This window comes from Falco cherrug, chromosome 14 (genome assembly GCF_023634085.1).
Source record: "Falco cherrug isolate bFalChe1 chromosome 14, bFalChe1.pri, whole genome shotgun sequence".
Lineage (NCBI taxonomy): Eukaryota > Metazoa > Chordata > Aves > Falconiformes > Falconidae > Falco > Falco cherrug.
In genome coordinates this window covers 553096-567910 of record NC_073710.1, presented here as the reverse complement: position 1 = coordinate 567910, position 14815 = coordinate 553096, and the positions used below count along the sequence as shown (strand labels likewise).

Genomic DNA, 14815 nt, shown 5'->3' with positions numbered 1-14815 from the left:
ATTAAAATGAAATCTCATTAACAGCTGCAGCAAAACACTTTACTTTTGTAATTGGGCAAGCCCACGGTTGCCAGGTATTTCTGATACTTTTGGAGTGACAAGTATTTCTCTTCTCTGAAATGGAGGGATCAGCTCAAAAGTTTCTGTTTCTGAAGTGTGTGTGTCTGTGAGCATCTGCTCCCATGAGCAGGAAAAAAGAGGTCACCTCGTGCCTGTCCGTAGCTCTCGGGGCATGTATGCCAGTGTGTAACTATGCCATGGGTATCCGTTCCCCTGACCAAGCTGAATCTGGCTTGACTTCATGTTTACACAGGACCGGACCTCAGAAAACCTGGGCTGTATTGAGTGCTGGGTGTATGCTTTCCTCACGACTAGTGGCTGCTTGGTCAGTGTTCCCATCTCCTCTGTCTAAAATTAGCCAGGTCCAGTTTGCATATGAGATAGTCAGTGTGGTGTTCTTGCTGCTCCACAGGATAAGTCTTGGCTGCTGCTGTGGATTTCAGCAATGACGGACCCCTCTGGGGTATGTGTGGAGTTTGTTTTTATGAGAGACAATTTAAATGTTTCTGGGGGGTTTGGCTGCAGTGACATTTGTGGCCCAGTTCTGATGATGTTAAACTTTGGCATTGCAGTTAAAAAACCCCAACCCTGTTACCTCAGAATTTATAAAGCAAAAGAAACAACCTAAATCATCAGGAAAATGCCCCAAACTAACCAACCAAACACTTTAAGGCACAGGGCAGCTCAAATATCTGTTAATGCTGGGAGTATTTCTTAAACACTATAGCTGGAACTATAATAAACTTAATCCATTAAATTACATTTGATTGCTTTGAGATCCAAACAAGCCATCCCCTTATCTAGCCCCATTAAACCCTCAGAGATATAACAAGAAGATAATTCAGAGATAAAATTACAAAGTGAAGCAAATGTCCTACAAATTCTGGTCTTCTAGCTGTCTGTAGACAAGTTAAATTCTCTGTAACTGTGTCTTTTGGGGTCATTTTGCTACTATGATTGGAAGCTGTGGGTATCTTGCCTAAACTATAAATAACAACAAAGCTTAAGCTTTACTGGATCAATTCAGATCTGCAGTTCACACCTCAGCAGTAGTGGGCAGGTGCATGATTTGCGCTTTGAGGTGGAGGAACTTGCTTGTTACGGCAGACGTTGTCGGGTATGTCAAAAGTTACATTCAGAACTGGAACATCTGAGTTTGCTGTGTCTCCAGATTTTTCCTTGTCCCTTAACTCTCTCCCAGTGAGCCTATCTTCCACACAAATACAGTCTAACTTAGAAAGATTTTGAGGTAAATGTGAGCTATTTTGAGTTGGTAGCTAAAAATGTATACTATTCCATTTGCAGATAATGTGGCTGCTGTTTTTCCCTAATGACTAACTGTAAGTGAAAGTGAATTTTGAAACTTTGTGGCTCTGGAAAGAATTCCTGTAGTTTGGGGGTGGAAAGTATCTTGATATTGAAGAAATTGGCTGAAGAGCCACACAGGGGGATATTCAGCAGCACCTGTTAGGGCATTCCATTCCTGCTCTCTGTTACTGTGTGATGTTAGCATAGATGATACTGGTGCCGGGGCAGTTTGCAAAAAAATGCTAATGTCTCTTTGAAATGCACACAAGCAAATCCTCCTCTACCACTTCCTTAACCTGGGGGAAAGGTGGAACCTGCAAACATGGCAAATTCAGATGTCCCAGTTCTTAATTTGCTTTTTGATGTAATCCTCCGCATTGTACAATTTCCGCTTTAGTAAATGCCTCCACCCCAGTTTGCAAATAACAAACAGTGTGCTTGGGCCTGTTTGGAGAGAGGTGGCAGCTGCAGATCTCAACCGAGCCCAGGAAGCTTAGGGAAGAGGTTTGTTTGGGCAAGATCTATGCAGTCTGGAGGCTGCGCAACTCCAGTGAGTTTTCCCTGAGGCTGAAAAGCTCCAGTACCAAGACAGTGTCTGGTGAGCTGAGCAAAATGCTTCTCTTTTCTAGCTTGTGGGAGCTGCTGCCTCATTCATAAGAGATATTCAAAGCAGGGCTGCCATGTACATTTGTCTTTCTCTTACCCAGGTATAGTACCTTCAGTATAGCTATGTTCCCTTTCTTGTCTCCTATAAATGCCACCTTTTGGTCCTCTTTACAGGCTCTCTTCGTTTAATGCAGATTTCTTTAGTATAAACTGCATGGTTCAGCTTACTGCTAGGCCTTACAGCTCCTTGAGAAGATGATTCTGTGTTCTCCTAGAAAGTCTATAAGCCCTTAATGGGAAACCTTTGGAACACAACTTACATGACACTGTGGTCTTCAAGATACCCCATCTATGGGAGATCAGTGCCCCTCTAAAATGCTGCTGCAGGAAGGTCTAGCAGCATTGTCCAAAGTGAATGACCTCTGGCATCACTGGGAAGTGGAGACTGAGGTGGCACTAGGAACAGAACTGGGCTCTGATGTGTCCCAGAACTGCAGATCCCTGAAGCCATCGCAGCCACTTATGTGGCCAAATGCAGTGGATGCCAAGCTGGGTCCCAGGGATGCTCCCTCAAGAGGGGTGTTACCAAGGAGTAATGAGCACCCGCCCCATCATGGCCTTGATGGTGCAGAGCTTTGGAGCCCCTCCTAGTTTCCCCCCTGCTGTCAGGTAATTTTGCACAGTGAGCCATGCTGCTTAGGGCACTTCTCTCACCCACTTTAGCAATTTTGAAAGCAGTTTGGGCTGAGCCTCAACCTGTAAACCTCCTTCACTGCTAAAACTTGTATTGAAAGCCACTTCAAGGACTGCTTTGTTCCTGGTCCTGCTCTTTAATGAAGTATTGGAATCTGTTAGTAAATAAACTGAGTCAAGTGTCAGCATTGTTGATGCAGCAGGAAGGTAGGATGGTTGAAGTCAATTTTAAATAGCAATTAAGATGTCTGACTTCATAGCAAGCAAATAAATACCCTACTCTTATTTTCCTAAAGAAAGGTTGTTGTTTTTTTTTTTGTTGGTAGATACTGAAGTATCAGGATTTGCAGCGAAGTATAGCCTTTTCTTTAGTATATCTTTGTGCCAAACGGTAGGATAGCCAGGCTGTGTGCTTATGATGCTAAAGACGTATTGTTGAAGACATATTGTTGGCTTCTTATTCTTAGAATGTTGGGAAATGGGGAATAATTCTTCTTACACAGTAGGTATATATTTTTTTCTTCTCGCAGCTACTTTCACATGAAAATTGAAACTTGATAAAACTAGAGTTAGTTTCCATGTAGTAGCTAAGATACCAAAATCAGTTAGTTCTAAAATTAAGTAACTTGTACTTTAGAGCTGAGATGTCAGGCAGAGGAAGCATTTTCTCCAGTTCTCAGACAGAGGTGATTGGTGTAATCATCCTGTTCTTCAGGGTTTTAGAATAGGTTTCTGACTTCCACAATAACTGTTAATTAAAAAAGTCTGGACAAGAACAAGGTCTCTTTAGCTAATTTCCAGCTGCTTTGTCAGCCTCGAGTTGACTTCATATTTTCAGGAACTAATCTGAAAGTGGTGTTGGGGGAGTAATTCAGCTCTGATGGAGCAGTTCTCCCTGTCAGAAGCTGGTTTATCACTTCAGCATGCTCAAGCTGCTGGAGCTTAGCCAAGGACTTGCACCGCACCAGATTTTCAGGCTGTGAGCAGACATGTGCTGTTTGATATGTTACCTTTAAAAAATTATTTGACTACAGTAATCCTGATCTGAATTGAGTTTTTGTAACTTGCAAACTTGACAATAAATTGGTTTATTTTCTTGGTATTATAGTACTGTTGATGTTATAACCAGTTCTGGAACATGCACTCTGCTGGCATGAGGGCTGGAGGAGCTGCTGGGGCTGGGGGCACGTCCCTCCACAGGGTCCCACCTGGGACCTTTTGGGTGGAGCTGTGCCTGAGATTCTGGCTGCTGCTTGTCTTACAGGGATGGTGTCAGAGGGGGCAGAGATGAGAAAAGAAGCAACTGGCACAGATGTGTTGAAACCAGTGAGTAAAGTCAGTGCCCTGGAGGTAACCTCAACATCTATTACTCCCCCAACATCCCCGTCTTCTAGGACTGCCTGGGGTGGTCGGTCTGCACGTACCATAGCCAAGGATGTGAACCCCGAAGTGCTCAGGAGCGGAGTTGCCTGCCTGCCTGGTGAGTAGCTGAGCCAGAAACTGCCTGGGAAGCGTGGTTTGTAGGAGGGCAAGGGAGATGGGCCTCTGTTTGCAGCACTGCAGACTGGTGCCAATTGCATTTCTTTAACCCCAGACCTCTCCAGAAGCATCACTTCTTGAATCCTCTAAAGTTGCTGGATGGGAAGGGCAGGAAGTAGAACTTCCTCTCATGAAAGTAATGTTAACTTGTTCTTTGGAGTCTCAAAATGTTAACCAAGCATGTATGAGTCAGAAATGCCAAATCTGTGGGCTCACACCAGTAGTTCAGAAAGAGGAGTGAGGGTGCAGCTAATGATGGGCTGGTGGTCCTGACTTCAGACCTGGACGAAACAGTAGGAACTTGATTCACTTGGTAGGTAATTAAAGGATAGGAGTGTGGAAGATGCTATTTGACAGTGCTCTTGTAAAACCAGTTTTATTTTTGGTAATTAGAAGTTTGGTTGATTAAATGTAGCTGCCTAGATATAATAGATTTTTTGAAAACATTTGATTTCATGACACATAGTGTTGAAAGGAATATCCGAATGAAGTGTGGGTGAACAGCGTGTGGGATGAACAACAGCGTAGCTAAATAGCAGATGACAAAATGCTGTCAAGGGAGGACTTCCCAGAATTGTTCTGCTGAGATCAGTCGTAGGTCAGGTGTTAGTGTTTGCATCTGATATGGCAGCAAGTATCAAATTGCTGCAATGAAACTTCGGTACGGGACACAGGGTGGCAAACAAAGCTGAGGCTGTTGGACAGAGCAGCCGGGATCGCTTGGTGTATAGGACCCGCACAAGAGGTCTTTGTGCTTAACCAAATTCAAATTAAAGCAGAGGAGGCGAGATCTGCCTCTTCGGTGTGAAACAGCCGTTTGGCAGCATCTGCGTAAGCAGCCCCTGTGAGCTTCCTTCCATCCACAGCCCGGGAGAGGGGTGTCCAGAGTGGGGCAGGAAGATAGCTGCGTTCCATCGGCTCAGGAGCCATGTATGAGTTGAAACTTGGCTAGAGAGCAGAGGAGAGGTCAGGCGTACCTGTGCAGTGTGGAGAAGTTGGGAAGAAGAGCAGAAAGGCAGCACAGGGATCTCCTGCTCAGTGCTGGGGCTGCGAGACCGATTTTGACCTCAGGTGTGTAAAGAAGAGATGACTAGCCAGGATAAGAAGGTGATTTTTGCCTCTGCGTATTTGTTGGTGATGCCTCCCAAATAGTTTGGGCTGTTCTGATGCCTCTGTTATAAAAGGAAATGGTGAATATTGGAGGTGGTGCAGAGAAGGGTAATGACACTTCCTTGTACCTGAATTGGATGTCTTGTGGCAAGAGACTGAAAGGTTGTTTATCTCATAAGATGATTGAGAATGAGGTGGAAACAGCTTTGTACAGGGAAAGAGCAAAGGGAAATAAGACTTTTCCATGTGCAGGGAAGAAGGAAAGGGAAATAAAACTTTTCCAGCCTTCTGGAAAAAGGTGAAATGAGAAACCAAGTGCAGGGTGGAGTTATGGTACATTCAGACATGCATTGGGAGGTAAATTGTTAAAACAAATTGCAAAGAAGTATTTCTAATCTTCTGGTCTGCTGATCGGTTTGGACATTTTTATCATGTGTACTACAGCCAAAAAGTTACAGGATTTGAGAAGGGCCTTTCAGACAAGCTCGTAGTCCATGCTATTGTAGAAGCTTGACTATGTGAGCTAATGCTCTAGTTGTTTCCTTTGTCACAAATTCCTGTCATAATGTCCCTGGGACAACATACCTAAGGGAGGAATCATGTTTTCTGTAGAACCAGTATTGGATTTGACTGATATCTCTTCTCTCACATGTATCCTTTTGGATTTTGGTGGGCAGTCTTCACACCTGAGGGAGTGCACTCACCTCTCTGTTAAATGCTTTATGTTAGATGTTGGTAATGATATAATAATTGCATTAGAAATTGTAATTTCTATAATGAATAGTGAATAAGAATGAATTAATGAACTAGTGGCTGATGAAGCTAGGAAGAGATTTTCCTTTCAATTCTGCATTCTGCTCTTGAACCATCTGGTTATGCCACTATTGGAGACCTAGCCCTGGTGGATGGGGTTGCTTTTTTGACCTGGTCAGGCAATTCCCAGGATCCTGTATGGAAGTTCAAGGTTAATCAAGTTCTGGGGATGCCCAGCCTCCCTGATGGACAAAAGATTTTTCTTCAGAGTAAGAAAGTTTTTACTGAGCCTGGTTATTGAGCTAGTAATTGAGTGCCTTGCTTTTTTTATTTTCTGATGATCCCCTTAGTTTATTAGTTGCAGGTCAAACTTTTTCTAATTTCTCTCCTGCTCTTTGATTATAGTGTCCAGAATACAGCATTTCAGGAGTATTGAAACTCCTGAATCACACAGATGGAAGGTTTTTGTCCCTGATGTTAGCAGGAGAAAGCCTGTGTTACAGCCTTGTCACTGGGATGAAGAAAGCCCTGATTCTGAACGATGCCCATCTGTGTCTGTGGCCCTTACTCAAGTCACGTCCCAGTGACAGATTGAGATCACACCAGGGCAGTTTTCTGTGCTTGGGGCTGTCCATCTGTATCTCTTCCACCTGTCAACTCACATGCTTGTCCCTGGGATGGGGAGAGAGGTGGTCCAGGACAGTATGGTCTGTGGTAGCAATGAAGATCAGAAGAGACAGAAAGACAGCTTTCTCTAAGCCTCTGGTTTTGTCTTGTGCTTGGGATTCCACCCCCACCCCACCCACCCCCCACTCCCCATTTGTATGACAGGAAAAGGCTGCTGTTTTTGTGAATTACTTTTCACACAATAAAGGTGTAGTCCTTGCTGCAAGTTACACATCCCTTACCTTCTTGGCGACATGTGCAAGTGCAGAGCACTGGTCACCTGCGCAGGCTCGCTGCAGAGGCACTGCCTGCTTTTGAATGGCAGAGGCAGCTCTGGGTCGCTGAAGTGGTGTGTCCACCTGCTCTTTACCTATCCCTTGCATCTGGAGAGAAGGCTGGACGCAGTTCTGGCATTGGCACTGTTACATCTTTCTCTTCAGAGTTCCTGGTGCATGTTGTGGCTAAAGCCTAAAGCCAGGCTATCATTTAGTTTTGGGAGCTCGTAGAGTGGGCTTGATCCCTGTCATAAGCTGTGTCTTTGGGCTTTTGGAAAGCAGGGGGCAGAGAACTGTCTAACTGAAGCAGAGATGTTTCTCCTTCCTTGACATATCACAACTCAGCTGTGGTGCCCACTGTGTGCCAGCTCTCAAACTAATAAAACCTGGCACCGATTCTGCCCTTGTCAGAGCTGTAGATGGGCAAGAGTGTGCTCCTGGGCCATGTGCTCTGCAGCCTCTGAGGAGGAGCTCTGGGCTTCTGCTCTAGGGCTTTATCCCCAGGAGATGTCTGGTTATGTGCTAGGCTCAGCCTGTGGTGTGTGCCCAGTCTCATTAGGTAGTGCATGTTGTTCTGCAGACCTGTCTGCATTCTCGTCTGTCAGCAATGTGAATATTGTAACATAAGTGGAGGTCAGATTATTTATCTTGAGTTTATGACATTCTTGCTTTTCTCACAAGCCTGGGTTTATCATGAGCCAACTTATGCCGTATTTTATGAAGAATGGGTGTTTGGGTAGAAGAAAACAGTTGAAATTTAACACTACCGTGAGAGAAAGACAAGCAGAGCTCAGCTACTTCACTCTGGCACAGCATTTGGGTACTTGGGAGTATGTTTATAGCCTGCTACAATCTACAACATACGCTCTGTCAAGTTCTGGGGATCATTTCCAGGAAGGTGATGGGGTGGTAGTAGGGCAATATGAGGTATACACACCTGGAACCAGGCTCTGTTGACTTCCTTGTGCGACTTTCACATCCCCCCCCCGCTCTTTCTACAGGTACCAGAGATAAATCAGGACGTGCAGTGGCCATAATAACAACAAGGAACACAGCCTGGTTAAACCCCCACTGCAATACCACTGAGCTCGTACGCCTTCTTCTGTACTTGCATAGCATCCCAAGGTTTGTGACACTCCTGGCCTGACAAGGTGGACAGCTGCTGCCGTGTCCAATTTGCCTTTTGGGGGGGGTGGTGGAAGCTGAGGTGGTGAGTGGAACAGGTTGACTTTTATTGGCCTGGAAACCTGGTGCAAACAGTTCCAAGACTGTACAGATGGGGTCTTCTGCTAGAGTGACCTGGCTTATGTTCAGTAAGGACTTTGGCTGTTCTGTATGTGCCTTGTGCACACGGTGTGATATAATTAGGTATGTACTGAATGTTTTCATGCATTGCTGTGAATCCAAGCCATTCTTGCTGTCCTTCATTAGCTCAGAAAATGGGATTTGGGAGTTGTGATGGGGCAGTCATGCAGCAGGTCCATGATGCAGTGTTGTGACATGATATTTTAGGGCGAGGCCTCCAAACTGAGAGGGAGGGAGGATCTCCAAGGGTTCAGAAAATCTGTCTTAATGCCTGGCTGACAATTGTTTTTGGAGTCTGCAGGCTGGAGTTGGCTGCAGCTACACTTTCTTTCACTGTGACAGACTCTTCCCAGCTCACCTCAGGCTCTACTGAGACTTTGGTTCACTTTTAGACAATTAAGAAGAGGTAAAGCTAACTCTGTAGGTGATTTCTTTTTTTTTTCTTTTTCTTTTTTTTTTTTTTCTTTTTAAGCCTTTAAACCGTAGTTAAAGGGAACAGGCTTAACCCATGAGAAGGCTTCAGCTGCTCACACTTTGTTTCTTATGCTTTTCCCTTCAAATCTGATTGTGGGTGAGATAGGCTTCGGGTCTGATACAGAATGGCTGTTCTTGTGAAGCAATGTGGCTGAGGCCCAGCTTGTCCCTGAATGCAATTAGAAAGGACTGGTTTTCCTGTGTGGATCACCCAGAGCGGGTATCAGCACTTCTGCCATCAGTGAGATGTATCCTAGGAACTGGAGGAAAGGGAAGTTCAGGTGGAAATAGCAAAGGTAAAAACTAAGCAATCCAGATGGTGGCTTCCATGTATGTATTTTAGTTAGGCGAAGGTAGCCAGTTAGTTCCCTGGCCTTACAGAGCTATAATGTACTGTTTTTTTTCACTCTGTCATGACTACGGGTTCTGTTTCCATAGTTTTGTTGATTTTAATTGGTGACAAATGTGACCTCTTTTTCTCTGTTCTTGCAGACCAGAATGTCAGGCTTTGGGTCTGACTGTTCTTGTGGATGCTCGTCGTTGTTCACCAGTTCCTGCTCTCTTCAAGGCATTCAGCATATTGCAGGTGAGCTCTGAGCTTGGGCAAAGGAACACTAGTTGGCTTGTTGTCTTGGTTGAATGTTATATCTCCATCTGCTGCTTATGTCTCCACCTGCCACTTGGATTTCAGTTGGCTTTGAGAGGTGTAGTTATGCACCCAGCCCTGTTTTAGGAGAATGACCTGGACTTGCCAGACCATGGGCAAAGCAAAAACCTGAAGCAAATCTGAGTTAGGGGAGAACACCCCTCCCCACCCCTCCAAATTTGCTTCCATTTCTGTGCTGAGAACAGCCTGTACCCAAGTCTAAAGGCTGTCATGAATTATCAGGCTTGGAGATGTTGTCCATTGCACTGAGGGTTTGTGTGAAATATGCAGGGATTTTTGTCCATGACGGAGAGGGAGGAAGTGAGGCCTCTGCCTGCTATGGAGGGAAGAACACTGCCTGTCATGCCAGGTGGAAGAGCACATGCAGCTGTTGATGTGGCTGTCAGTGAATGATTGGAATCAGACATGCTGTAACTCTATATTGCTTCAGGTCAAAGGCTTTCATATCAGTCACTTGGAAAGCAAACAGGTTGTGTGGCCCCCCCTCCCAAATAGCTTCTATCTCCGGCTGTTAGAAAGCCAAGGAGTTGCTGGGTCGTGGCTATGACTAATCTTGTTTAAGCAGGTGTTCCTTTTTAAGCAGAGTTTAGGTCTCTCAGGACTCAAACTCTGCAGACTGGAACAGGGCAATGTTTTAATGAAGCTGGTGTCTCTGTGGTTTATGCACTTCAGTGCCACATCTGAGAGTTGGGGCTGAATCAGTCTGTACTCCTGCTTCCTGGGCTGGGTGGAGCTGTCAGCTCTATCAGTGGGCTCATTCTCCGTGGTGAAGGAGTAATCTGGTGCTCTGCTTGGTTCGGCAGAGGTAACGAGCGAGAATCTTCTCTTTTATGCTGTGCCCACACGCCAGTGGGCTTGCTAAAGCTTTTGAGCATTTCGTTGCTGATGTGAGTTGCATGGTCGTCTTAGTGGAATGGTTTGGAAATCAGCAACATGTTGAGATGGTCCCCAGTCTTGTACAAGCATGGCAGGAATAAAGCCATTCTAACCTTAAGTTTCCTAACCTCTGAAATGAAGGTGGGGGGTAAGTGTTTTGCAGTGCCTCTGTAATATCCTGCTGTGATGGCTGTTTGGCTCTGAGCACCTCGTTATCAGGGTGGTGCAACAGTTAGTTAACAGGGATTAATGTGCTGCAAAACAGATTGCTGGAGCTGAGCGTGTGCTCCAGGTAACAGTGACTGACAGAGGCTAATTACTCTGCTTGTGGTTTTTTGTTCCTTACCTTGACTCTTCTGCAGACTCCATAAAGGAGACCTGTTCAGCTAGCTCATCATCTGGTTATGGCACAGGAATAATTCCTGGGTTCCTCTGAGCCTTTTGGAGATCCTTAGCGTTTACCTCTGTGATCCCACAGCAGTACTGTCATCTGCTCTGAAGCAAGGATTAGAGGAATACAAAAAAAGCTGACTGTGACTACAGTGAGTTTTCTAGAGTGCAGCAGGGTTTGCTGGCCAGTGGATGCAGAAGCACAGTCTGTAAGGTCACAGAACAAATCATCTCTTCGGGGTCCTTTCTGAAATCCCTGACACATCTCCCAGTGTCTCTTAGCTCTGGCAGACTGTCTCTGGAACTCATTTCTCTGCTGTTCTACTGTCTACTTCAACAGGCTTTTATTTACACAGATTTTCTGAAGCCTACTATGATAATATTGGTAGAATCTGTTAAATGTTGAGACCCAGTGTTGCTTGTTCAATTTTGAAGGGTTGCTTCCCTCTTGACAGCCGTAAGGAGCACTGCTTCACGGTGGGTAAGCACAGGTCAGCTGCCCTAATGCAGAGTCCCTTCCCACTGCGGCGCTCTGGTCTGTTAATGCTAGAGAACCTCCCTGGGGAGGGGAGGCTGAGTCCACAGGTTTCTGGGTCAAGATCTGTCAGTGAAGAAATATTACTTTCACTTCTCCATCTTTCCAGAATGAAAGCATGAATGGAATTAAGTGCTAATAGCCAACTTTTGGTGCTTGCAGTTAGTTTTCCCTACAGCACTGGGACACTGACAGTTGCTCTGCGTAGATCCATGTAGTAAACTGGTGAAAGCTTCTCATCCTCTCTGCCTTTCAGGGTGGGGGCAGTTGTGTTCTGCAAGACTTTCTTCCCTCTTCCTTTTCAGAATATGAGTGGCTGGGAAGTCGTTTTGTCCCAGGCAGCGCTGGGAGCAGGGGCAGAATAAAGCGCTGCAGCAGAGTTAGCTCAGGAAGAAGCAGGAGGAATTCTGGCAGCTCTGTATGGAGGTGGAGGGAAATGCACAGTGCGTACGTGCTGCAAGAATAGATCACGCTTGTTCCTGTGGGAAGCTGCATAATGATGCTTTGGAGCAAGGGTTTTTGCGGAGGTAAATGCTGCTGTGATGTTTGGTCACAGGTTGTCACCAGTAAGCTCTGTGCTGGGGGGCCTGTTCAGAGGAACTTTGCTGCTCAGTAGCGCTGGGCCAATCCCTCGGTCAGTGAGCAGGCAGTGGACAGTGGAATATGTACAGTGGCTTTCAGTGAACAGGTATCTGTGGTATTTCCCTGTGCCTGAGTCTTTATAAAGTGAGATTCTTTCGAATGTTGCATATCGGCGTGAAAGCTTAATCCTGTAATTGCTGCATCTGTGTGTTGGATTGGGAAGGGAAGAGTCTCTTATGAAGACAAAGAAATACAGTAGCGGCTGAAAGCAGAAAAGTTCTGTGCAAACCTTTCTGCTCTAGAGGTGTATTTGCGTGCTGTGTTATCTGCAGAACAGAGGACCTTGGTCTGATGTTAAAGACCAGGAACTTCCTACTACTCCATTACAAGTGGTCACTTTAGGATTGAACACGGTATTTGGGGACTCTCCCATCTGCATTCCTGGCAACCTGCGCTTCAAACTGTGCCAGTGTTGTTAAGTCTGGCCGTGGGCCTCCATTTGGGTCAGGAAGCCAGAATACTGTTTGGAACTTCAGTCTGAGAAAGATGGAAGAAAGTACCTAATTCTGTTTTTAAAGATTAATAATAAAAGGATGGGGGTTTTACCCTGCTGCTTTCTGAGCTCCTGTTGATGCCCCACTATTCTATGCTGTCCACACTGTGCCTGTTTTGGAGGTGTGTGTGGGGAGTTTGTTTCTGTGTTTCCAGGCAGCTGGTTTTGTTAGCAAAGGTGGTAAGAGATTGTGCAGAAAGCTGCAGGAAAGCTTCCTGGGGGTAGCATCCTGCTGCTTCCAGCTCTGCCTGTCTCCCGAGGCACTCCTGTTTCAGTCAGTTTGGGTTCTGTCCTCAGTACTGGATGAGACCGACTTCTCTTCAGCTGATTAAAGGGGAAAAAAAAAAGCTGGAAAAAAACGTTATTTCTTTAGAAATATTACTTCTTGGATTGGAAAACCCAGAACTCCTCCCCTGACAGGTTTATTTGTGAACGGTTTTTCAGTTTTTATTTTCAGGAGTAGCAAACAAGCGAGTGTTTTGGCTGTTGTAATCTTGTGTTACACCATCACTACCTTTATCCCTTACTCTGATTGCACAGCTCATAACTGCTGGAGTAGAAGAGGGATTGTGAAAGAATAAATTTATTTAGTACCATGATCTGTCTTGAAACTGTGGCTGGTCTCCATCCTTCAGTACCTTCTAGCAGAGAAATTCAGAGCTGCTGATACAGCTCTAACACCTCCCCATCCTCTCTTCCGATGATGTTCAGTATTTACTTAATACAGCCTAATTATGCAATAAATTCTTTTTGGCCTTTTGATCGGTGTTCAAATAGCAGTGAAAGTGTCAATTATTTGCTTTGGAGAAAGGGATTTGAGAAGACTTAGAAACCTCTCATGGTTTTGGAAGGTGTTTCAGTTGCATTTTTTCCTGCCTGTTCAAAAGGACCCTGGTTTAAGACTAGATGAGAGAAAGGTCTTTTTCCCTCTGCTTTGGAATCACTGCCACTGATTTCACTCACAGAACTGGGTCTCCTTGTGTTGGCATTGTTTCTTAATTTCTGTACTGGGCCCAGTGTTGAGTTAGGTGACTCAGTCTCAGCTCGTCCACTTACCTCTCTACTCTGGCTCTGCTGCTCCTGTTGGATATTTAACCCTAAGCACTACTGGAGCCATTTATTTAAACAGGTTTCTGTTGCTGTGGTGGGCTGCTGTGTGGCTGGTTCCTTGCAGCTCAAGCAATACCAGAAAGGATTTGTTCCTTGACAGTTTCAGATATCTTTGCAGAGACAAAGACCATCTAGAAGACATCTAGATGGGATGGCTCTTACTTAACCATGAGGCATGACAGCTTAAACGGTTATTCTCCTTGCTCTCCCAGTTCAGGCATCATGTATGTAGTGGGCCTTGTCTCCATGGTCTGGATCTTTCTGCTACATCTCCCTCTTCCTGCTGTCGCTCTCTGTGCCTGTTTCTCACTTCCCTGTAGAATGCTTCTATAATCGGAGAGCTGCTCCTGGATCACAGAGTTTGAACTAGAGCTGCCAGACATCCCTTGTATTTGGAATTTCTGTCGCTTTAACAGTAGCAACAGGATGCAAGGCCTTGATTGTGAGTTGGCAGTAAGTAAAGACAAGATGACATTTTTGGCACTGTGGGGGGAAAAAAAACCAACTTCCTTTCAGTTAGGAGAAGTGACCAGGAAAGTTATGAAGAAAAACCTTGGACATTGAACATTTTTTTTTTTTTCCCCCCGGACTTACTTCCCTGTGTAGAAAGCAAAGCTTTTTTAGTACAGCCAACAACTGACCTCTGTCATTGCTTCCTGAAATACTGCAGGACTAATTGACGTGAAGCAAACCACCTTAAGGACATAGTCTTGGTGCTCAGTAGAATGGCTGTCCCTATACCTGGTGACTGACTTTCAGGCTTCGTAAATAGTTTTGAAGGATAAATTGGAATCTCATGTACAAACCTGGTATGGTACATTCTCCTTGGCATCCCAGACAGACCAGTAACGGATTTGCACTCTGTTCTGTTCTAGGACATAGATCCTCATTGTATTCATGGAGTACTGCTTCTGGTTGAAAGAGATCTGACTTTTCGGATGGAGAAGCCACCAGCAGGACAGGTAATGGAACCATTCATCCAGGAGTTTCTGGGGAGCTCTTAATATCCCTTTTTCAACTTTGCAAACAGCAAGTTCTCTGTCCGCTGATGTATGTTTATTCTCAAATGAAATCTCTGTAGTTGTTCTCTGTATTTTATGGTTGTGGTCTCTTATGGGTGTGGTATTTATAGGGTTGTAAAGTTTATGTGGGCTGAAGAGATCTCTGTCGTGCTCTGTTTATTGCCGAGTCCATCAGTGACATTTGCACCATAATTATGTCAGTCTGCTGGGGCCCTCAAGACACAGTGGGTTTGTTGGTAACATGGATAGCTATATGGAGGAGCCCTGGGTTAACAGACATGCTTTTCATGT

General features: G+C 45.1%; 1 protein-coding gene across 4 annotated transcripts in view; it reads left to right on the top strand.

The window, feature by feature from the left end:
• Nucleotides 1–14815, top strand: part of PLEKHG4 (pleckstrin homology and RhoGEF domain containing G4) — an 89579-nt gene that overhangs the window by 25113 nt on the left and 49651 nt on the right. For all 4 annotated transcript variants that reach the window (XR_008735141.1, XM_055726889.1, XM_055726888.1 and 1 more), the window contains exons 4-7: nt 3932–4147; nt 8012–8135; nt 9282–9375; nt 14378–14464. Coding sequence is in view for 3 of the 4 variants with exons in the window: in XM_055726889.1 (XP_055582864.1) it covers nt 3932–4147; nt 8012–8135; nt 9282–9375; nt 14378–14464 (521 nt within the window). In the remaining variant the exon portion in view is untranslated. The remainder of the gene's footprint in view (nt 1–3931; nt 4148–8011; nt 8136–9281; nt 9376–14377; nt 14465–14815) is intronic.